The following is a 25,059-nucleotide window of genomic DNA, read 5'->3' on the forward strand; positions in this document are numbered from 1 at the left end:
GGAGCAATTGGAAGAGACTAACGTATGGATTAATTCGTAACAGAGCTCAAGATCTTATGATTACTTAGTCTTTGCAATGCGTGCACATAACTTGTTCAAATAACTAAATAGTTTCAAGTGAACATTTTTTTGTTTTCATTAACATACTAATGAAACTCTTGTAGGGAAAAAAAATGAATGGATACCGTTCATTTACAAGAAAATTTCACGGAGAAACATGGTGACAATATGCCCAAAATCTGTAGGCTGAAACCAATACGAAGCGAAAAATAGGAAACAAAAACAAATGGGTCGAGGAACACGGAAAAAACTAATTCCAAGACGCATGTACACAAGGGGGAGAGGGGGAGGGGGTGGAAATCAAACAGATATAGCACATAAATCATCGAAGACTTGTCTGATGTTAGGCCTCTCATTTACAGGGAGAATGCACTTGAGGGATATAGCCAACAGTTCATCCATAGCTTTCGAAGGCTCTTCTCCGACGACGATATCTCGGTCTATGCAGTCCATTCTTCGTCCTTCTTGATCGCATAGACGTACCCAATCTGTAAGATCGACAGCCCCAGATTGGCCTGATATTATGTCGCCTGCACTTCTTTTGGTTAAAAGCTCCATTAGAATCACCCCAAATGAATAAATGTCAGCCTTGAAAGATGGACCAGGTTTCGCTGCACAAGCCAGTTCTGGAGCACAATATCCAAGTGCCCCTAGATTCAATATCTGCTCCGCAATGCCTGCTGGTGTCATCAAGCGGTGAAGTCCGTAGTCAGTGAGGCGGGCATCAGAATCATGGCCTGCCAAGATAATATTTGTTGGCTTTAAGTTTCCATGGGGGAGGCCACTGTCGTGAAGGTATAACAGACAGCGAGCAACTTCCACTGCAATTTTTAGTCTCTGACTGAAGGTCAACCGAGAATAACTTCGAGGTGTAGTTTCTGCCACAAAAAGAAACAATACAATGAATCACTAGAATACACAGAAGTAGTCTTAGAGAGAGTCAGATTGCACGGGGAAGTACTTCTGCAAGAAGAATACAGTGATATTCTAGTGTTTCTTTACAGTAAATGATTGCAAACTAGGCAGAAACTTATGATTCCAACCACAGGCTGAACATTCTTGTTCCCGCTATGAAATTGACATCCAGAAAGATCTCTGGACGTGGTAGTAATAAAAAGATGATAAGTATAACAAGAACAAAGAGACTGCATCACTGCAAAAATAGGCCATCTTCAATTGTTGTGCGGCCACTCATTCAAGGATAGAGCTACAAATTTTATATATGCCATTCAAGCTCTTTTATACGAGATTTGGGAGAAAAGAAACAGAAATGCCTTCAAAAAAAAAAAAAAAAAAAAAAAAAAAAAAAAAAAAAAAAAAAAAAAAAAAAAAAAAAAAGTTTGTGTTTGTAACCGCCCAATCCCACCAGTAGCAGATATTGTCTTTTTTAGACTTTCTCTTCGAGGCTTCCCTCCAAGGTTTTTAAAACACGTCTGCTAGGAATAGGTTTCCACGCCTTTATAAAGAATGTTTCGTTCTCCTCCCTAATAGATGTGGGATCTCACAATCCACCCCCTTCGAGATCCAGCGTCCTTACTGACACATCGCCTCGTGTCCACCCCTCTTCGGGGCTCCCTCACTGACACATCGCCTAGTGTCTGGCGTTGATACCATTTGTAATAGTCCAAGCCCAATGCTAACAGATATTGTCCTCTTTGGGTCGTTACAAATGGTATTAAAGTTAGTCATCAGACTGTGCGAAGTCAGAGTAGGGCAAGACCCTTTCCATAATGGATGCATTTTAAAATCTTGGAGTAGTTGAGGGATCTTACACGGTTTCCTACTTGTTAGTGGTGGGCTTGGACTACTACAAAGTGTTAGTAGTTGAGGGATCTTATAAGGTTTCCTACCTGGTGTTTTCTTTCAAACAACTACCGTCAATATAGCTTTTTCTTCTTTTCTCATCTTCCACTTTTGCATTAAAAAAGTGTTAAAACGTTATAATACTTGTTCCGAAATTTACAAACAAATAAGAGAATCTAGAACCATAATTTATCCCGGAAAAAAAAAATAAACAGAATCTTGTCAAAGGCAAAAAAAAGCAATCTAAAATTATAGTATAGCAATGGCACTTTAAGGGCAGGGCTACGTGATGAACTTTTGAGTATGAGACAAGCAGCTACATGAGATCTAAAACTACGGCAATGATCATCATAATTGACAATAACAAAAAAGTGACCACTTGTTGCACTTCACAACTTATTTTGCTATCTCTATTATGATAATCAAGACATACATCTTGGACTTCAAACTCCATCAAATCATCAATATGTTCGTCAAGTTATGCCAAACAAATAAAGGTTGATTGTGTATTTGTTAAAACCATAAATCAAAATAAAATGAGCAAAACTAATACCAAAAGTTCAAAAACCTTGAAACAAAATTTTGGATAAGAATTTATGCCGAAGAAATGAGTGCCACAAGAGCACTGAGAGTTGAATTAGTACCCATTCGTCATGGAATTCTGACCTATGATAATAGAGGCTCTCAAAAGTGTTTTGAAAAAGGGCCCATTCTAGGCTTAAATGATATACATCAGAAAACAAGAGTTTTGGCCACAGTTTATCAACAAAAAACTATCTGCAAAAGATTTCTATTCCATTTTCCAACCCTTTACTTTCATGCATGAGTAATGCAAGAAGGAACTATTCTTGGCATGTACATTCATCACTACCAACCAATGTAAAAATCACAATTTTCTTTTCAGAGCGATTACTCCAACGGTAAAAAATCCAGAAAATAATTGCATCGGTGACAGGACACATAAAAGGGTATGTGCAGGTCCATACAGTTAGCGTCAGTAAAAAATAAGCAAAGAAATACCTAAACATAAAAAGGAAGATTCCAACACTCTTACCGTAAAGATGTAGAGCTAAGCTATCTCCCAAAATAAAGTCAGCTAAAAGAAGTCGCTCTTGTTCTCTTGGACCCCAATAATATGCCCGTAAAGGAACAATGCTTTTATGCCTCATTGATCCAATTCTTTTAACTTCCTTCGCAAATTCCTTCTTATGTTTGACAAGTCCAACACGTAGCCACTTAACTGCCAGCATATGTCCACTATCCAAAGTAGCTTTGTATAGTGTTCCATGGCTGCTTCTACCAAGAACTTCAGCTGGAGCTCTGGATAATTCCTCAGCTGTGAATAGCAGTGAATTGTCCAGAAAAAACAATTCTCCGGCTAACCGATCTGGTGAATACACATCTAGTGTAACAGGTAGTTCACGCCCTTCAACAAACTGGTGTGAGGAAGATAATGGGGAACCAGGGGAGGAATTTTTCGCAGAAGTAACAGGATGATCGTCGAGCAAGTTAGGAATAATCATCGATGAACTTGTTGCGGCACCACCAGGTAAAACATGTTCAGAAATCTCAGAAGAGAATTCTGCCTGCCCAGATAATGTCCTTGAAGTAGCGGTTAGTAAATGGTCGTTTGAAAAACTTGAAGAAGTTGGTGGAGGCTGATTGTTCAGTTGGAATTTGAAAATAGAAGGCCTGAAACGTTCCATCTTATTGTTCCTTTCAGTACCCTGGCCGCTAAATATACTTCTTCCATGGAACTCTTTACGTTGTGCTCTATGATAAGCCAGTAAAAGAAACACAATCATCACAACTGTTCCAACTGAGGCAAGAATAATAGCTATTCGTATATTAGCTTTAGAAGTGCCACGTTTTCCCTGCTCGGGTAAACTATCTGGAATTGAGTTCTCTGAACCTATATCTTTCGGTAAGCTAAGTTTATCATTTCCGGGACGAAATGATGAGACAGGGAAGTTCCTTAAATTCTCTGGAACACTACCGGAGAGATAATTATAGGACACATTAAAAACATGTAGGTTGGGAAGCATATCAGGAATTTCACCTGTAAATTTGTTGTTCGATAAATCAAGATACTCCAAGTTACTCAGTCTGTTCAATTGATCTGGAAGTGATCCTGATAATTCATTCTTTGCAAGATTTAGCAATTTGAGACTCGCCAATTTATCTATTTCAGGAGGCAACCCACCAATCAAGGAATTATTAGATAGATCAAGATATTCCATTGGCAAATCTGATGGTTTAACTAACAACTCACTAACACTCGAGTCTTGAAGAGGAATGGGGCCAGTAAACCGATTTCCTGAAAGATTGAGGCTGATCAAGGTAATGGATGTAAATAAACTAGCAGGGATAGTACCGCTTAAATCATTCAAACTGAAGTCAACTGCAGACATGCTAGGATAGTTCCCCAATGTAAACGGCAAAGGGCCTACTAATAAATTATTTCTGACGTTAAGCACCTTTAATCCCTCAAAGGAAGTTGAGTTTGGGAAACTTCCTGTGAACTTGTTTGAACTTAAATCAAGAACTTCAAAATTGGCTTCCCAAGTCTGCAAAACTGATATGTCGCCAGATAAAGCATTCGACGAAAGGTCCAAAAATTTCAGAGTAGAAGAGTCAACGCGAAGAATTGAACCTGCAAGTCAAATAATTAATGATGTTCAGCAAAGTAAAACGTACGGCGACCGTGGATGACAGTATAGGTTTAGATCATCTTAAAGTTCATCTCAAAATACAAAAATGATCGTAAGTCTTCATATAGCACAGAGAAATTAAAATAAATGGTCATTTTTTGAAACCAGTTGAACTGAAATAGATTGTTAGTCTATGAACATAACGTCGCCATGCATGTGACTAAGTGACTTCAAGTTATAATCAACCAAAAGAAGATCTTAACTTTTCAAGCATTAATTGCAAAAAAAAAAAAAAAAAAAACCATTATGTGTGCAATGCCTTGAGCAAATCCCAGAGAGATCCAAATTGGGAGAACAAATTAGAAACTTAAATGCACCTTCTTAAAATGAATCAATCTCCAGTAAAGCATAAAAAGTGCGATAACAAATCAAGAAATTCTTTACCTGTAAAGGCATTACCACTAAGATCCAATTCCTCCAATTGCAAAGACCTGTTTAGCAGTTCCCCAGGCACTGAGCCAGATAAAAGATTATTATCAAGCCTCACAGTCCGCAAATTAGGCAAGGACCCAAATGAAGGCAATTCCCCAATAATCTGATTATGACCCATATCCAAAACTACCAAGTTTCGGAATAACATGAGAGAGTCAACGTCAAAGAATCCACCATTCAATCTATTGTAACTTAAATTGAAAATTCTTAACGTATTAGCCAAACTCGAAATGTTCTCGGAGCCAACTGAAAGTCCTCCGTAAAACTCATTGTGGCTTAAATCAACATATTCCACATTCCGCAGCTGGGAAACCAACAGGCCAATGTTCCCATAAAGTCGATTAGAGTGCAAATCCAATACCTTAAGCTGATTAAGATTCAATCTACCAACAGGAAACCCACCATTAAAGTCATTTGCTGAGAAATTCAGATAGTTCAGATTGTAAAGATCATTGATCCGCTCCGGGATCGGCCCGTAGAATCTATTAGAGGACAGATCCAAATGCTGCAGACTAGATAAAGTCCCAAGAGCAGGAACAAGCCGTCCAGTGAAATCATTTCCAGAAAGACTCAAATTCTTAAGGCTCTTAAGCCCAATCAGAGTCTGGAACTTCAACTCCCCACCCAAGCCTAGCCGGTCCAGCACAATTGCAGACACATTACCGTTCTCATCGCAAGACACGCCAGTCCAGGACGAAGGGCAGCCGTTAACATCAGAATTCGAAACGAAGGCCAAATCCCACTTCCCGATGACCGAATTGTGCTGATCTTTGAGAATCCCCTTCTTGAATTCAAGCAGAGAGTTGAGTTCGGAATCGGAGGCTGAAGAAACCAAGAGTATAAGCAGAAAAATGAAGTTAAGAGGGAGAGCTGCGTGATGTAGATAAGCAATGATATTCATTGGTGAGAATGTGGGAAAATAAAAGAAAGCCCTAATAATTCATAGAGGGGGAGTGTGGCCACGCTAGAAGAGAAGAGTACTCGAAACCCTAGAACCAGACTGAATGCCAAGAAAAGAAGAGAAAGAGAGTTTAGATAGAATAGGAGTATATGTTCATCAGAATGCAGACAAATAATAGAGAGAGAGAAGAAGAAGAAAGAGAAAGCGTTAAAAATGGCGGTTTAGGTCAGGTTGAGAGTGTGAAAGGCAAGTAAAGCACAGTCAAATAAAATGGCAATGCTCCAAAACTACTCTCCGGCTCCGAGGCCATCTCCATCCCTCCCTCCCTCCCTCCCTCTCTCTCTCCTCCCTCGCCCCCACATTCTCTCTCCTCCACAGTAACGCCGAATTGACGCCGTCAGCTCAGTTGGGTTGGGGAAGAAAGAGTAAAAGATAGGTCGATTTCAGGTCAAAAAGTACAGTGAAACTCGAAGACGGCTTCTTCTTCTTCTTCTTCCTCTTCTTCTTCTTCCTCTTCTTCTTCTTCCTCTTGATGGATGGAGAAGATGACGGCTGCAGAAGGAGGAGGAATCAGCTGGCGTTGAGCTGCTGTGTGACTGTGCTCTTTTTTTTTTTCCTTCCCTTCAGTTACGCAGATAATAATGGAGGTTTTCACGTAATGGAGTGGATAACAGCTAAGCAATTTTTTTTAACAATATATATTCTCTTTATTTATTTAATTTATTTTTTTTCTATTTTGGTTCAAATAACAGCCAACAAATTCCTCTGCTTTCTGTATCCTTGTTTCTACTCCTGAACGTTGAAGTTCAAATTTTACCAAAATAAGTGAATTATAACTTTATTTGTTGGTTTGTAAATTATGGACATCAAATTATTACTTGTCTTATTTTAAATTTAATTTTCAGAATTTCAATAAATTTATTTGATTATTATTATTATTATTATTAAATTTTTAAAAGTATATATATAAATAAATTTTTTACCATATCCTCAATGTGTTTTTACTTAGGTACCTTACCAAGTTTAATAAAAGTATAAATTCAAAATAATCTTAAAATTTGATTTTAAAATTTATTAAAAATATAATGACTAAATTTGATCGTATAAAGACTAAAATAAAATGAATTTAAAATATGAAGATCAGTATAAATTTTATTATAAAAAACTATATAGATTTATGTTAATATTAATAAGGTGAAAGATTTAATTTTTCATTTTAGAACAATATAGTACTATGACTTTTCATTCCTAATTTTTTAAATTTTCACGTTTGTTGTTGACTATCTCAAATAAATATTTTTATTTTACCAAAAAAATGCCAAAGGAGACGTGGAATTGAAATAAATTAAATAATAAGATAGCTAGAAATGACAACTTTTAAGCAAGAAGCTGTCTTTTTTTTTTTTATAACTATTATTATTTTTTAAATATTGGAGAAAAATGAAGGAATTGTTTGTTCTGATGACAATTTTATTATTATTATTATTATTATTATTATTATGCATCATTGACCAATCCACAAAATTATTTTATACGCCAATTAGCAATATTTTCTATCATTATCCATAAACAAAATATGTTTTTAAGGAAACAGATATTGTTTTCCACTTTCATTTTAAGAATATGTAAATAACTATGTATAAGTTTAATTTGCAAGTTACTCACAGTAGAGACACACTCTATTTAAAATCTTGAGCATCACAATACAAAATTCCCAGCATTTAACAATAAATATAAAATATATGTTTTTCTCAAAAAAGAACTTCCTAATACTTTTCAAACATTTAAACATATTTCCTAAAAACACCAATAATTTTTTGAAGAAATATGCACATAAAAACACTAAAAATTTATATCATTTGCATTGCCAGTTTGGCCTTTGTGAAAATGTAACAGCTAGAGTACCTGACAGTTTAGGCCTTATCGCTGGCCATATTCTCACTTGGACACACACATAACCATCCACCATTGCGCAGCAAGTGGCAACTCTGTGCCTTTTTGAGGGGGAAAAAGGTGCCCCCACCCCCGCTTCCCACCTCTTTTTTCCAATACACAAATTTATATCATAAACTCTTGATATAGACCGGGTTGAAGCTGAAAATAGATTGGATAAAGGAGGAAAAAATGTAATAGTCTAAGTTCACTGTTAGTAGATATTGTTTGTTTTGACCCGTTACGTATCGTCATCAACCTCACAGTTTTAAAACGTGTATTGGAAGCCCAGCATCCTCGCTGGCATACTGCTTGGTAACTGCCTCTTATACTATTTATAACAGCTCAAGCCCACTGCTAGTAAATATTGTCTAACTTCAAACGTGTCTGCTAGAGAGAGATTTCCATACTTTTATAAAGAATGTTTCCTTCACTTCTCCAACCGGTATGGGATCTCACAATAAATAAGCCTCTAAACAATGATTCAAAATTTCGAAAGAGTTTTTTTTTTTTTTTTTTTTTCTTCCACAGTAAGCATGGCCCAAGCCATAGTTGGAAGGTCTGGTTTCTCAAGCAAAATATAATCAATATTACAAGTTTGATTCCTCCGTTACAGGCTAAGAGCATATCTATCTCAAATTCAAAGCAAAAGGAAATCATAATTCTATTTAGACATTTGATATTGGGAACCTTTTTGGCTGTTCAAACAAAGACTAAGGTTTCTGCACCCTAACATAATGTGATTAATAATGAAGAGGTAGACCGAGTTTTGGAAAAGCTCTATCCAAGGTCTAATAGAATTCCGAGAACGTGACTAAATGCCTTAAAGCAAAAAACATCAATAATTTAAAGCAGTGGGAATTTCAATGTCATGTCAGAATAATATAAACAAGCTTCTGAATAGCTAATGAGCCAAATGAAATACAATTTCATGATTTAGTTAACAAACCCAACCTATATTTAAATACATTTTATAACACACTTTGCAATATTCTATGGATTTGAGATTTCTTCCCTTAAAATAAACAGATAAATAAAACTATGATAGCACATTACCTAACTCGCACTCACACATAAAGAAAATGATTCCTTTTAAAGCATAGAAACGATCACATTGAGCCCTCCTAATATATTGACAAAATCATTCTGTTGAAATGTTCATGAATTTCTACATAAAATCAGCACTACGTGATTTTAATGACAGAAAATGGGATCTCATGGGACTTTCCTAGCATGTTGACCAAATTATTTTGTTATATTGTTCGTGATTTTCCACATAAGATCTGCACTGTGGGATTCATATGACAGAAAATGGCCACTGCCTACTCACAATTATGCTCTTATATGGCTAATTTGAGTTCCCTAATCAGTAAATAAAATTGCAAAAAGATGAAAAAAAATAAGCTCGAACCTGTAGGCTGGCGGTGGGGGGTGAGCGAGTGGGTAGCAACGTGAGCGTGGATCAGAAACCAGACCAAGAGAGAAGTGACAGCTTGGAGAATCTTGAGGATAAAACCAAATTAATGACAACTTTCCACGCATATCAGCTCCCCACATTTTGTTTATGGATGCATGCGACAAAGGCACCAAAGAAAGCCAACCCATGCCCTTGAGGGTCGAGCATCGCTGCCAAGGAATCAGGCAACAGGTCAAAAGCAAGCTCAATTTCATAAAAGCACATGTATCAATGAGAATAGAGAATAGTCGTACCAGTATAATATTTTTGTCTGAAGAAGCTTTCAAGATCTTGTCTTGTCGGTGCCTGTTTAGTTCTGAATCCCATGATCTGAAGAAGTTGCTTCATCTTATAAAACGCTACTTACTCCATCCTAGTTGACAGCTAAACTTTCTCCTCTCAATAAGATCCCTAAGATTTGCTATCTTTCTGATTTTCTTCTTCTACTTCGCTCAGGTTGGGCACGAACGTGCGAAATCCAATGGACTAGTGGTGGGTTCCGTTAAACCCTTCAATTTGGTAAGCCTCTCTCTCTCTTAAGTCATTTTCGTTAATTTCAAGCTTCAAACTTCTTTCCTTCTGTGGAAACTGCAACTCCGCCGAAGATGGCGTTTCTGGCTGCCTAATAAATAGAGCCCTCGTATTTGAAAGAATAAAGAGAAGGTCTTGGTGTTAACATAGTAGACGTTAAGTGCTAAGGATGGGATAAAATAAAATGTTTCAGACATGAAGAAGGCTGTCTACAGTCAGCAACTCTCTTCGGTGGTGCGAAGTGGCATAACTCATACACTATGTATACTATATACTTCGGTGGGAAAAATTACAGTGCAAACGATGCTCTTCTAATAAGTCAAGAATATACCTTTTATAAGTAACTGTAGTTTACAACGAAAAATTTTAAGTTTCGATCTTCATGGTACCTTTTGCGGCCCAATTGTAGTGCGAAGAAAGACGAGATAATGAAATAAGCAACAAAAAAAGGGGGGCCCCGGAAATGGGACTCAGAATTGAATTACCTCTTGCATCTACATATGAACATTAACGAGGGGAGGCAAATAACTCTATGCAGCAGCATTCTGCATAATATATTGACATTTTCCAATGTTTAATAAGAACGGTACAAACATCGTTCCAATTTCGACACTCGATTGTTTAAAAATATAACTGCTGTGAGACTTGACGACACACCTGGGGAGTGCATACGAGGCGAGCTCAAAATACTCAGAAAACAGAGCTGGTTAACCAACCATATGGTGAAAATTAATTCGTGTGATAAGATTTCAGCAAGCTCGGAAGAAGTGCTCACTTTTTCAACCCATAATCATCTAATGTAATCTTTAATGATTTATACCTCAATCTACAGACTAGTGCCTTCTATCTACAATTTGATGATGGATTATAAGTAGATTCATTTGCTGGGAATCATAACGCGGAAACCTGAAACATGTTTGTAAATGTTTGATTAATCCACCACACCCAAATGGTGGTGAGAGTTCTCTTATTTATAATCATTTACAGAATACAGAAATAAGGTAAATTACAAATAATAAGGAAATAGCGATAAAAGGAAAGAATAATAAATGAATACAATATATTTGCATTTAGTAAAAGAGAAAATATGGTAACCCGTAATGTAAGGCAAATATCTAGATATTTGCCTTAATGAACGGTCAACTATCCTTAACACCCCCCCGCAAGCTGAGCGTCGGATTTGAACGAACATGAAGCTTGGATCTGAAAAATTCAAAGAGAGGTCGAGAAATACTCTTTGTGAAGATGTCAGCAACTTGGAGATGAGAGGGTACATATTGTGTACGAAGTTTGCCAGCGATAACAAGTTCTCGAAGGAAATGATAATCTAGTTCAACATGCTTGGCCCGCTTGTGAGAAACAGGATTAGAGCTCAAAAAAATAGCACTTTTGTTGTCACATAAGAGTAAGGGCTGCTGTGAAATAGGGACCTTGAGGTCATGCAAAATATGCGTAACCCAAAGAAGTTCAGCAGCAGTTGTGGCAAGAGCACGATACTCAGATTCACAGCTGGAGCGTGATACAGTAGGTTGCTTTTTGGCACTCCAAGAAATGAGATTGTTACCAAGATAAATAGAATAGCCGGATGTAGAACGACGAGTATCGGGACAACCAGCCCAGTCAGCATCCGAATAAGCGACTAGCGTACTAGGAACAGTGGATGGACGAAAGATAAGACCAAAGTGGAGTGTTCCTTTGACATAGCGAAGAATACGTTTGACAGCAAGAAAGTGATCTGCAGTAGGGGCATGCAAGAATTGACTGACAGAATTGACAGCATAGGCAATATCTGGACGCGTGATAGTCAAGTACTGAAGGGCGCCAACAAGAGATCTGTAGAGAGTAGGATCAGAGAAAGGAGAACCATCAGCAGTCAGGTGTTGAGAAACAACCATGGGAGTGTGAACTGGTTTGCTATCGAGCAACTGAGCACGAGTAAGAATATCTCGAGCATATTTTAACTGACTGATAAAGAGACCATCAGGAGTGGGTGAAGCTTCAAGACCAAGAAAGTAACTGAGAGAACCCAAATCTTTGGTAGCAAACTCAGAATGAAGCTTGCGAGTAAAGCTGTTAATAAGAGATGAGTTGTTGCCGGTAACAATAATGTCATCAACATAAAGAAGCAAATAGATAAGGTTAGATTGCTGATGAAAGACAAAAAGGGACGTGTCAGCGCGACTACAAGAAAACCCAAGTGTGAGAAGAAATGAGCTAAAACGCTGAAACCAAGCACGAGGAGCTTGCTTTAAGCCATAGAGAGCTTTCTTTAATAGACAAACATGCTTTGGAAATCGAGGATCAACATACCCAGGAGGTTGTTCCATATGAACACGTTCAATAAGCGTTCCATTGAGAAAAGCATTCTTGACATCAAGTTGTCGAAGAGGCCATTTATTTGTGACTGCAATAGAAAGCACAACACGGACAGTGGTAGCTTTGACAACTGGACTGAAAGTGTCAGTGTAGTCAAGACCAGGAACCTGAGTATAACCTTTGGCAACGAGACGAGCCTTGAAACGCTCGACGGATCCATCGGGCAAATATTTAATACGAAACACCCATTTAGAGCCCACGATGTTGGTGTTGGCAGGGCGAGGAACCAAAGTCCAAGTATCATTTTGTTGTAACGCTCGAATTTCTTCATCCATGGCAGCCACCCAAGCAGGATTCTTAGCCGCAGATTTGAATCCTTTTGGCTCAGTGGATGCAAGAAGAGCAGAGAGAAGTCCAGATGAGCCCAACATACCAAGATTTGCTGGATGACGAGTCTTGAATATACCAGCTTTGGCGCGTGTGATCATAGGATGAGTGCCCAAAGAAGAGAAATCAACAGGAGGTTCAATAGAGGTTGAATTAGAAGTCGAGGGTGACAAAGTGGAACCTGCAAGAGAAGTATCAACCTGCACAGACTCATCTACAAGGTCAGAACAAATATCACACGGGGATGAACTGGATTGAGGAATGTGCGGTGATGAAGTGGTAGGGGGGGATGAATCAATATGATGAAGATGTGGTTCCAAGAAATTTGAAATAGGAATAGTGGAAAGAGGTTGGGCTTGGGAGCTAGGGATAGCAGGAAAGTGAGTTTCATCAAATTGAGCATGGCAGGTGATATATAGCTTAGTGGTGGCGGGATCAAGACAGCGGAACCCTTTATGAACAGGACTATAACCCAAAAAAATACAAGGAATGCTGCGGGGAGAAAGCTTGTTAGGCATATAATCACGCAAATAAGGATAAACACGACAACCAAAGGGATGAAAATTGTCATAATGTGGAGTGTAGCCATAAAGGAGTTCAAAGGGTGACTTACCTCCAAGAAGTGGAGTAGGCAACCGGTTGATAATATAAGCTGCAGTGCTGAAGGCGTCAACCCAAAAACGAGGAGAAAGATGAGAGTGAAAGAGAAGGGCCAAGCCAGTCTCAGTCACATGACGATGTTTTCTCTCAACACGACCATTTTGAGCAGGTGTATATGGACAAGAGAGTTGATGGTGGATGCCAGAATTACGTAAATGAGTTTTGAAACAAGTACTAGTAAATTCGGTACCACCATCGCTTTGAAATACCTTGATACGAGAAGAATATTGATTTTCCACAAATTTTTGAAATTGAAGAAAAATATCAAAAAAATCAGATTTAAATTTTAAAGGGTAAAACCAAGTGAATCGAGAATAATCATCAATAAAAATAGCATAATAAAGAAAACCCGAATTTGATTTGACGGGAGAAGGACCCCAAAGATCACAATGAATAAGATCTAACACATGAGACGACCTACGTTCATTGCGGGAATAAGGCAATCGATGGCTTTTCGCAAGCTGACAAGTATTACATAATGATGGAGAAGGCAATAAAGACGTAAGAGAAAGATGACCTTTTTTATTTAAAAAAGAAATAACAGAATGATTCACATGACCCAGACGAGCATGCCATAAATCATATGAAGCACGTAAAGATTTGTTTTTAAGGGCTGAAATAAAAGCAGAGTTGCCGCGCTCCAGCACATATAGCCCTCCATCTCTTTTACCGGTTGCCACCACCCTTCCTGTTTGATGATTCTGGATAGTAATAAGATTATTAGTAAATGTAACGGAGAGAGGAAAATCAGACGTTAATTTACTTATGGAAAGAAGATTTTTAGTGAGGTGAGGGACAACCAAGACATCTAATAAGTGAATATTTGGAACAGGAGAAAGAGTACCGATGTGGGTAATGGGTAGGGATGCACCGTTTCCTACAATCACAGAGTCCTTACCCGTGTAATTTTTAGACTGATCCAGAATTGATGGGTCGGCAGTCATATGGGCCGAAGCTCCAGTGTCCAAAAACCAATCAGCAGCATCGGGTCCAGCAATAGAACATGACGTGTTAAAGGCTTCAGCAAGGTGAGCATGAGAAGAATCAGGTCGAACATACCGTTGGTTGCAGCGGTCAGCATAATGGCCCTCTTTGCGGCATATTTGGCAATGAGGTGGTCGACGACCCTGACTTGAGTGGGTTCGTCCTCGATTAGAAGAGTTGTTTTTGTGAGAATAAGAACGACCTCGCTGGTTGGTAAAGGAAGCAGGGTGACTTTCATGGGTGCGGCCACGATTAGTGGCTATGAATGCTGTAGGAGTGGAGTCAGAGGACTCAAGGGAGCGCTGGAACAACTCAAAACTTTCAGTTTTAGAGACTAGATCTGCAAAACAGGGGATAGGGGTGAGAGCCATCTGAGCAGTAGAAAAAGCTGAAAATTCGGTGCCGAGTCCACGAAGGAACCAATGCACTTTATCAATGTCCTCGACGGGTCTGCCAATGGCATGAAGTTGGTCACAAATTTTTTTGAAGGCACGGGCATACTCAGCAACAGGTTTTGTGCCACGTTTCATCAACTGCAAGTCATCCTTGAGTCTCAGTTCACGAGCTTTTGACTGATGGCTGTACGTAGTTTCCAACGCAAGCCAAACATCACGTGCAGTAGAGAGACCAACGACAACAGCCATGGCTTCCTCAGTGAGAGAGGAGAGCAGGAGACAGAGAAGTCGTTGATCGGCTGCTCTCCATGCCAAATATTTGGGGTTGAATGTTGAGGAGGTTTCTGGTTCAAAGCGAGGTGGTGGAACCATAGTTCCATCGACATAGCCCAGCATGTCTTGACTCTCAAGAAGAGGGAGAAGTTGGCTTTTCCAAAGAAGATAATTGGAGGAAGAAAGTTTGATGGTGATCATATGGATTAGAGTATTGAAAGGAAGAAGATGATAACAAGATTCGGAAGCCATAGAGAAGAAAGGATCAGGGTTGTTAAACCGAAAGGGCTCTGATACCATGTAAATGTTTGATTAATCCACCACACCCAAATGGTGGTGAGAGTTCTCTTATTTATAATCATTTACAGAATACAGAAATAAGGTAAATTACAAATAATAAGGAAATAGCGATAAAAGGAAAGAATAATAAATGAATACAATATATTTGCATTTAGTAAAAGAGAAAATATGGTAACCCGTAATGTAAGGCAAATATCTAGATATTTGCCTTAATGAACGGTCAACTATCCTTAACAATGTTGATTTAGAAGGTCGTCATGATCGGGATCACTTGCAGTTCAACTTATAATTTTCAAGGAACTGGATCCACGTGCGGGGCAATGTCATGTTACGAGAGGGCTGGAGGAAAGGGGTACGGAATTACTCACCTATATTTCAAGCCGTCCCTGTTATCAACCTCTCCCGTTCATCTAATCTTTTGACCTTGATAAGACCGAAGAGCACTTGAAACCCGAAAAAGGCACAAAAGATGTACGCAATAGTGGCAGGCGTCTGGAAAAAAGCATTGCAACTATTCAATAATCACGTGGAAATAACGGTGGCAGCAATTTCAGAGTAAATAAGAGAACATCTTACTCGAATCGAATTGATATATAATATTGTTGCAAGGTTGATTAGACTTCCAGCAGCTATAGCCTGTTCATAGTCAAAATGTGGAAATTGGAATATTGAAGTAGCCAGATATAATCGATCCAACATACACTGAAAGTTATGCTGGTTTTCTAAAGGTCTAAAAAATGTTTCTCTCTTAACTTTCACGAAAATTTTCTATTTGGATCTTGATAGACCTCCCATCCTTCATGCGTACAAGGATGGGAAATCTGTATGATCTCTATGGATCTAAACTGCTAATGTGGTCGAAATGTGTTGACATGCAAGCAGGCTACCAGGCAAGCATGTGAACCAACTGAAAAACTCACATTTCCTAGCGTCTTCTGAACTGTTGCAACACGTTGGAACGCTCTTTCAGATTCCAAAGCCCGAACTCTAAGCTTGAGATCACCTTTCTCCTGTTGATTAAATAAAATTGAGGTCCAATATTCAAAACTTGAAAAGGTAAATTGAAGTTTGACAAACTCATTCATTTCAGAAAGGTTTGTAATCATTACCAGTCTTTGGATAATTTCAGCAAGTTTTTCAACTCTTTCGGCCTGTCTAAATAAGTTATAGAATGCACGAGCCTGCCTGTCCCATCTCTTTCTGAAATCCTGAGCATTTGTAAGAAGTCATCAAGATAGCGATAAATGAACTATATGAAATAAGACAACATGTAAAAAGATAATCATGTTAACCTTCAAGGCAACTTCAATTCCGGCTTCCCGAAACTTCAATAATTCCAGAGCATATCTAAAAGACGAAAATTAAACCGAGTAAGATAAATTGAAAAACTTACATAAACTAAAATGTCAAAGATGAAAGGAGTTAAATGTAATTTTGAGCTTAGACAGAACTCACGGTTTGGCAATTTCAGTAATATCAAATCGTGGGTCAAGGCCCTTCCCAATGCCGTCTAGTACTGCAGAGAATAATTATTTTTTTTCAGCGTTTAACATTATTCAAAAGATTTTGCAACTGTTCATATTTCTTGCAAATTACCTGAAAATGCTCTAACAACAAATGTGAATGTGGCAGGAAACCGAAATGGTTGATCTGCTGAAATGGCTAATAGATCTTCCCCTGTTAGGAGAGTGCAACAACTATAAGGGGGAGAACATACACAAGTTCACTGTGGGTTTTTGTAGCATCAAGTATTTCAAAACAATGTTTTAACATGGTAAAATTACAAGTTTAGTTTGAAACTTTATGTCTATTCCAAATTGAAAGTTCAAAAACCAAATTAAAATTTTCAAGAACTTATTAAACATACAAAATTATACAAAATTGCGAAGTTCAAGAATAAAAACTTATTTATTTGAGGCTTTTGAAAATTCAAGAACTAAAGAATCATAAACTTCAAAATGGACTAAACGTCTAGTTTAACTGTTTTTGTTATCAGAAGTATTTTTTCATATAGGTTCAAAGGAAAAACTTAGTAGTCACCTGATAAGCACTTAGATTAGATATTTATACATGGACTCTTTTGTTTTTCACCGTGTGAAGCATACCGGGAGTTTTTTTTTCATAAAAATAATTATTATAATAATAAGAAAAAGAAACACTTAAAGCATAATTGGACACTGGGGTTCTCGACTGCGTTACATACCAATTGCAGCTAGGCGTTCCTTTTTTTTCATCAACTTTTCCTCCTTTGTCAATGGTTTCTTAAAACCAAGCTCTGCGGTTGCCATCTCTCTCTCCCTTCTCTGTGCAGCCAGACGTTCTTCAAAACTGGGAACTCGAATTCAAGATTCCATGGTCAGAAAATTCGTGCAGAATTGATCATAGTTGCTTGCTTAGTTCAAACAAATCACCATTAAACATACTCATGATAAGTAAAATAAATCAAGTTTTCAGGTTAAGCGCGACAAAAATTACATACTACAGTAGACATCTAACTGAAAGCATAATTATAAGCAGTGTCAATTTCCTAATACTGAATGCAACCTGCTTATCTCATTGAACTCTCTGATTGATTCGTAATATGGTATGTACTCTTAAGAGATAAAATAACACCGTATGATTGTTGAGTTTGTCAAAACATTAAAATAAAAATCCTCATGAACAGATTTTTCAGTGATAAAGAAAGGCCCTTCAAAAGCTTTTTTGAATCTCTCTCTCTCTTTCTATTTTTTACTTTGGCTCTCAGTTGAAGTTTTTCCCTATAATAATTATAGTATGGACTCATTGTTTTACCAATGGGAGGAGATCCTTTTAACCTCTCCCCCTCAGTTTGGAGATTTTCTTATTACAAAAGGGAAGGGAAAAAGAAACGTGTTTCATATCTAACAACTACCACCCAAAAAAAGTAACAGGATAAAGAAAGAATGAAAGAAATGAATATTGATCCGCAAGGTATCCTCTAAAGTTTATTCAAGTTACTCTTCAATATACCTGTTGAGGAAGAATTGAGCTGTTCGTTTAACAGCCGTCATATCTCCAGTAGGCACAAGAACTCCCATTTGAACCATTGCTTGAAGAACCTGCACTAATGTAGGATTCTTGTAAACAACTGAACGTTAAAAGGAATAAACTATGGTATTGATACGTCAACTTAAGGTGACAGAAACAGATATAAACTTTCATGTGGTGGAATGAAAGCCAATGGTGCATTTTAAGAAATTCAGTACCCTGTCTGGATCTTTCTCATACACTCCATAGAACGTTTCCAACAAACCCTCTCTGATATTTGAACTGATACTGCAAGACACCAACACACAGCAATATGTTAGAAAAATATTGTGGTCATTTAAGGTTTCTTTTCTTTTCTTTTCTTTTCTTTTCTTTTTTTTCTTTTTTTCTTTCCTTCTTTTATTTTTCTGTTCGAGGGTTAATTTCATGGAAGGAGGACAGGCTAGTACCTTCCCATCATTCCAAAATCATAAAAGATCAACCTTCCTCCATTGACGTCATCGACAGCAATATTCCCAGGATGCTGAGAAAGGTACAAAATTTCTGTCGTCAATTCTAAAAGGAAAGAAAAAATGTAAGGAGTAACCTCATCCCGATAACCCACATTCACAAACGTCTAGAGACTTTTGTAAGCGAGGCTAGATCTTAGAAGGTTGACCATATGAATATTAATTCAAAATTATCTTCCAGAGCAGATGAATTGAAAACTTGAGGATTTCGTCGTGTTAAAAATATTGATATGAAATTTTTTTTTGTTTCTTTTTCTAATTGAAAACAGTTCAATTGATCTGACTGGTATATCCATTCACGTGTCATTTTACAAGATTTCAGATTATTTCCAAATGATATAAAATCTTAAACCTTGGTCGTGAAATAGTTTGTAATATAACCACGACAGATGAGGTGCTCCAAAGCAATGATTAGATGGGTAGCTACAGATATAAGAGTACGACTTCAATGCACCGCCGGTAATGTAGGTTCTTTATATGTACAACAGTAAAAGGAGGCAGAGTCAATTAGAAGCTTCACCGTAGATTTTTGGCTTTATAAATTCAACATAATTCAAGTTTGTGTATCTAACATATGGGATACTTTGAATGAAGTTCTATGAATTCTCTTAGGCACCGGCACCGGAACCAACTTTATCCATAATCAAGTACACAAGAAAATCCTACATTTTTTAAGACTAGAATTAACTTAAACAAGATGTAGTAATTAGAGCTCACAGGATCTGCATGGAAGAATCCATGAGACAGAATTTGCTCCAGGTAAGATTCAACGACATAACGACCTAACCTAAATCACATAAGAGACCAATGATAACAATGAGTTCATTTCCTGCAATTATCATGAATGAAATAACAAATTGTAGGTGATACTGACCGTTTTCGATCAATGCCTAGTTGATCCAGAGCTTTAATTTTATTTATTTTAATTCCAGGAACATACTCCATAGTCAGAATCTGCAGTCATTTCAAAATGAAACAATAGAGGTAAGAACAATTTTCCAAACGTAATAATTGTTAAATTGTACAAACTAAGTGATAACACCTGTGGGGTAGTATAGTCCCATAATATTGATGGGACTTTCACATAGTCCAAGTTTTTAAAGTTGCTTGCAAACCGCTCAGCATTAGCTGCTTCCTTGGTGTAGTCTATCTCCTGAAATTAACATAATATTTGATACAATGAGAATTTAAACACACTGGCTCAGAATTTGAAAGAAATAAACAAGGGATTTAATGCTTTATCAAAATAAATCTGCAGGTTTGCAATAAAATTTTACATCCATCTAACGTAGGGGGGCTCGTGTCTCAGAGTAATAGGTGAGGGAATGTTGATACCTGATACAGGACATTAGCACACTCATCATATATAGCAACCCAGTCTCTCTTTGCACCATCTGACTTTGGGTCAATTTTCTGAAGGTATTCTGCTATGACCTGAAATAAAATTAAATATCGAAGGTTTTGATGCATACCAAAAATTCCTTTCTACCATGCAAGTTCAACGATCGTAAAGCAATTTGGATGTGATAAACACATAGTTCAGTGTTTCAAATGTCAGCAGGCAAGTGCTTTGCACAACTTAGAGAGGTCCATAATTTTTTCTTAATACTTCAACACCTTTTCTACATTTTCTAACACAAAAGTTCTATTGTCTCTGTTTTCTTCTTCTTATTCTCTCTCCCTCCTCTTTAGCTCCTTTTCCACCTTTTATTTTGTCAACAAATGTATGTCACTTGCTTCCTTCTCTTCATCTTTGTATTCTTAGAAGGGAGGGTTGACTAATAAGATTGATTTTGAGAAAGATTCGACTAAATGGACCAGAGTTCCCTAGACAAAGTCCTACATTGAAAAGATGTTGGGTACAAGTGGAGAGCCTGGTTTTGCAATTGTATAAGGTTACTGAGAGTCTCTATTTTTGTAAGGGAAGACCAAAGGCAAGGTAAGGTAATGTAATATCCCTGAAATATTTTAACAATAATTTGACAATTAGAAAAATACAGCCTGAAAAAGGAATTCCACCCTGTCTAAGCCAACTCCCGCCATGATAATTTAGTACCCCTAGGTGCCTTTGCATTTTAGAAGAGAACTCTCATAGTTTAGTGACAAACAAATTAATATATTTACCACAATTTATTAAAATTTTGAAAACAGAAGTTATAAGAAAATTAGCCTAGCCAGAAAAAAGTATCTTTGGCAATATCATCAACTACAGCAGGAAATAGAAACCAAAAAAAATGCAGTGTTACAAGATGAAATCGCTATATTTCTGATTTCTGAGCACCCAGAGAAGCAAAAGTACAAATTTCAGCCAATAATGAAACTAACCCTTAGGTTCTTAAGATCAATATCAAAGAGTTCCTTTAGACTTGGCCTTTGCACTTTCACCACAACCTCCTGCCCCTTCAATCTTGCACGATGAACCTGACCTGAACAAAGAGATTACCCATATTAAGCATTCAAATAAGCCACCAAACAGAGAATTTCAAAATGCGTTAGCTAAACTAAATTTCCTAACATATATCACGATAAGCTACAGAAAATGTGAATCAAGTTTACCAAGACTAGCAGCAGCTATCGGTTCATGGTCAAACTGATCAAATATATTGGCCAAAGGACCTCCAAGCTCTTCTTCAACTATTGATATTGCTGTCTCAGATGGGAAGGGAGGAACTTGATCCTGAATTGAACATGAGAATCCATCAGCCTAAGCAAAGTTCATTGAAATATTACATTGTTCGAATTGAAAACATATATAATTTATATGCAACAGGCCTAACCACAGAATGGTAAAAGCATAAATAAGAGAGATAATAACCTGAAGCTCTGACAACTGGTCAACATATTCTTGTGGTAGAATGTCCACTCTTGTGGAAAATTGCTGGCCAATTTTAATAAACGTTGGACCTAATCTTAAAATGTTTTCTTTCAACCACTTAGCTTGGATCTTTCTTCTTGCAACCTTCTTCTCTTCTGTCATTCCTCCTAAAAGAAAATTATAGAGCGTGAAATGAAGGAAAAATTTCTATCCTCCAATAGTACTATCGAATCCAGAAGGGAAACTTTCGGAGTGTGTTCAGCATTCATGTTGCAAAAGGGCTCACCTCGATAAGTAAATTTCTGATTGTTAAGCCAAGCCTTAGTGATAAAAGTAAAAACAAATCCCCATATCTCCAAGGTTCTCTGAATTGTGGAATATGTTTTAAATCTATTCCAGCGTCCACCGGGCGCCACAGACACCTGAAAACCCCGACAGAAAATGTACATAGCAATGAAATATAAGAGACCTATACAATGACCAAAAGTGTGGAATAAAATGCAACCTACAATAAAAAGGAGAGATTAAAATTACCTAAAATATGGAGGAAAATATTGATGCTTCATACTTAAACTACCAGGTTTTCTATAGTTTCATAATGAAAAAACAAGTCCCAAAACGTGCAGCTTTTCATCAAGAAGCACTCAGATTGCAACTTATATCACGAGGACATTACCAAGATTGATGCAATCTTATTTTAAAATCATAATACTTACTCTGAGAATTTTGTACTCCAGTAGTTACGATTGCATTTGACTATTAAAGTGAAAAACTTCTATTTTCAAGGAGCGAAATGTGATTACACACTACTAAAGGAGCAGATAATAGAAGTTATTATGAACTTTGACGGATAACTAAATCCCAATTAGACCCAAAAGTTTAAGACTAATCCAATTAATTCGTTACCACACTTTAATTGTGGGTTCAGGTAGTAATTTTGATTAACCACACCCAAAATTGGGATTATCAAAATTAAAGGAGAGGTTAAAATGGAAATGGTTGAAGCCATTATCTCCCAGTTCAGTGTCATGTAAAATCCGGTACACCCAAATGAAGCTCGAATCTAGGATTTGGGACCTCCCAAATAGGCAGTTCAAGCAATTCCTGATCAGAGATTGTACGTGCACATATACTAGCTATATGACGTTTGAAGATAAAAACCTCCGGACTACATAGAACCTCACCGCCAATGAATCAAGAAATAAAAACGAGAAACAAGCAGAAACTGAGCAAAGAATCAATTAATCAGAATCAAACCTCGACCTGTTGCTGGTCACTCCGCTTAAACCAAGCCTCTTCTTTACCAATCTCCTCTATCCTCTTCTTCCTCCCCTCCTCCATCGACTTCGAAGCTTGAATTTCCCCCACCACCGTCGCAGCAACACCATTTCCATTAACATACTTCACTAATCTCCCATTGTTTCCACCACTCTCACTCTCCATAACCGTAACTCCGCCATTAACCCAACCATTATCCCTGTAACTACCATTCGCACTGTAAGCAGCTCCGTTACTTCCAAGTCCATATCCATTAACTTCCTTGCTCAGTTGATTCTCCCTCCCTTCAGCAACCACACCGTTTTCTCTGACAGCTCGGACCTTCGTGCGAAGAAGAACACTAAGCCTACAACTTCTAGAAAAAGGAATCCTATTGAGCGAAGAACTGGGACTGGAAGAAGATAGAAGGCGCTTCGGTGAGATGAAAACGAGTTCAGGTAAAGGCAGGGAATTAGCCATGAAGAAGAAGAAAATTCTTCCACCCGGAACTGAAATTGAAGGTCAGTGATTCATTCGACAGAACCCTAGCTCTGAAGCGCGGGGGGGGAAAAGAGCGGCAATGGTGGAAAGCGCAGAGAGACGAAAGGGAGAAGGAGAAGTGGTGAAGTAGACAGCGAACCAGAAAAATTACGAATTTTAGTTTAGGAAAAAATATATAAAACATAAAAATAAATTGGGCAAACGAAAATTGAAGGAGTGGAGGTGATAGTGACACGTGGCATGAAAAGATGGGTGTTGGGGATTCTCATTGGTTCGAAAAGTTCGTGTGGGGCCACAAAACATGTGTCGATCGAATGGTTTAGGAATTTTTGACGCTTTTTGGCCTACGTGTCGGCGTTGGACCCCCCATAATCCTGTGGTTGGCAGTCTAGAGCTTGCGTGAAAGCACGCGCTGTTTTATGTTCGCGGATCTCATGCTTGGGATCGTGCTATGCACGCGCACAAAATATAGGCCCATTGGGCTGGAGTCGTAGCGATGTCGATTGGTGGATGGTATTTATATAATGAAATCAATTATTGAGGTCTTATTCGTAATTTTATAATTTTGTATTTAATAAATTTTAATAATTTTAAATTATTATTTATTGTTATTATCTAGTTAATATTGGTAGAAGTTAAAAGTTCAACTAACCCTAATGACTAATTTAAATATATGAAAGATACATTTTTGGTCTAGGAGACTTTAAATTTAAATTAATATATTTTAAATATTAAAGTTTGAGTTAAATGAAGTTTATGTGACATTTTTTATTTAAATATTTTAAAATTAAAAAAATTAATACATTGTTATTTTTTAATCTTATTAAAAGTATGTGGATTAAGTTCAATATTTGTGTATAAAAACTAAAATAAAATGCACAAAAGAAATTTGTATGTCATAGATTTTCTTTTATTATTATTATTTAACTTGAAGTTTGTATATTGCTGAAATTAAATAACTAACAATAAAACAATAATAAATTTTATAAGTATCAAGTTGAGATTTAATTTTCAAAAATGGTAAAAAATTACCATAAATAAGGGTAAGAAAATTGTCTAATAGGGCGGCTAATATTTGTTATTTTCTAAATATATTGTAATAATTTATTGTCAGTAGATATTGTCTGCTTAGATCGGTTAGATATCATCGTCACCTTCATGATTTTAAAACAAGTTTAGTAGGGAGAGGTTTTCACAACTTTACAAGAAGTCATTTGTTTTCCTCTCTAACCAATATAAGATCTGACGATCCATTCTCCTTGGGGGGCCAACGTCCTTAGTGACATGTCGCCCGATATCTGACTCTAATACCAGTTGCAACAACCCAAAACCTATCGTTAGCAAATACTGTTCGTTTTGGCCCCTTATATATCGTCGTAAGCCTCACGGTTTTAAAATGCATCTACTAGATAATGGTTTTCACACCTTTATAATTTTTTTGTTCCCTTCTCCAACCGATGCGAGAACTAACAACCGATGTGCAGCCTAATATTTAGTGATAAGCACCAACAATTGCTAGATTTTGCAAAGCTAGAGATCATTCTAGAATTATTGCAAAATTTCACAAATAAAGCTAACTTGGAGAATGATTCCAACCAAAAGTTAGTTAAAAGGATAAATAACTATTATATTTAATTTGAAATATGTGATAGTCACTCTTAGATCACAAGACGACTCACTTTAAAATTAGCTTGTTTAAGATTAATCCAATGAATCGATTTTACTTCAAACCTAAAGCAACGAAGTTTGAAAAATAAACAACCACCACCAGAGTTTCAAGAAAACACAAGGTTTTTGTATCCCACCATTATTTCAAACTTGAATATT

The 25,059-nt window shown here is 37.2% G+C and overlaps 3 protein-coding genes across 4 annotated transcripts in view; 1 reads left to right on the top strand and 2 right to left on the bottom strand.

The window, feature by feature from the left end:
* Positions 1-25,059, top strand: part of LOC111478507 (vegetative cell wall protein gp1-like) — a 446,768-nt gene that overhangs the window by 216,646 nt on the left and 205,063 nt on the right. The gene's annotated exons all lie outside the window — the stretch shown is intronic.
* Positions 165-6,534, bottom strand: LOC111478412 (probable inactive receptor kinase At5g10020). The gene is made up of 3 exons (XM_023122651.1): positions 4,959-6,534; positions 2,918-4,516; positions 165-938 (listed from the first exon to the last, which is right to left on the bottom strand). Exons 1-3 carry the CDS (start codon positions 5,905-5,907, stop codon positions 361-363), a joined length of 3,126 nt encoding a protein of 1,041 aa, XP_022978419.1. The 5' UTR covers positions 5,908-6,534; the 3' UTR covers positions 165-360.
* Positions 10,261-23,394, bottom strand: LOC111478415 (protein ACTIVITY OF BC1 COMPLEX KINASE 8, chloroplastic-like). 2 transcript variants are annotated; one of them, XM_023122659.1, is made up of 21 exons: positions 22,738-23,394; positions 21,761-21,896; positions 21,475-21,641; positions 21,216-21,336; positions 20,985-21,085; positions 19,995-20,093; positions 19,702-19,812; positions 19,534-19,613; positions 19,377-19,446; positions 18,600-18,673; positions 18,369-18,438; positions 18,133-18,221; positions 17,345-17,469; positions 16,738-16,818; positions 16,597-16,657; positions 16,434-16,488; positions 16,251-16,349; positions 16,062-16,151; positions 15,718-15,777; positions 15,510-15,633; positions 10,261-10,732 (listed from the first exon to the last, which is right to left on the bottom strand). In XM_023122659.1, the coding sequence occupies exons 1-20, from the start codon at positions 23,209-23,211 to the stop codon at positions 15,517-15,519; spliced, it is 2,280 nt and encodes a 759-aa protein (XP_022978427.1). In that variant the 5' UTR covers positions 23,212-23,394; the 3' UTR covers positions 10,261-10,732; positions 15,510-15,516. The 2 variants fall into 2 exon arrangements, with proteins under 2 accessions (XP_022978427.1, XP_022978426.1); XM_023122658.1 differs by having other exon boundaries at positions 22,732-23,394.

Source organism: Cucurbita maxima, unplaced genomic scaffold, assembly GCF_002738345.1.
Source record: "Cucurbita maxima cultivar Rimu unplaced genomic scaffold, Cmax_1.0 Cma_Scf00004, whole genome shotgun sequence".
Taxonomy (NCBI): Eukaryota; Viridiplantae; Streptophyta; class Magnoliopsida; order Cucurbitales; family Cucurbitaceae; genus Cucurbita; species Cucurbita maxima.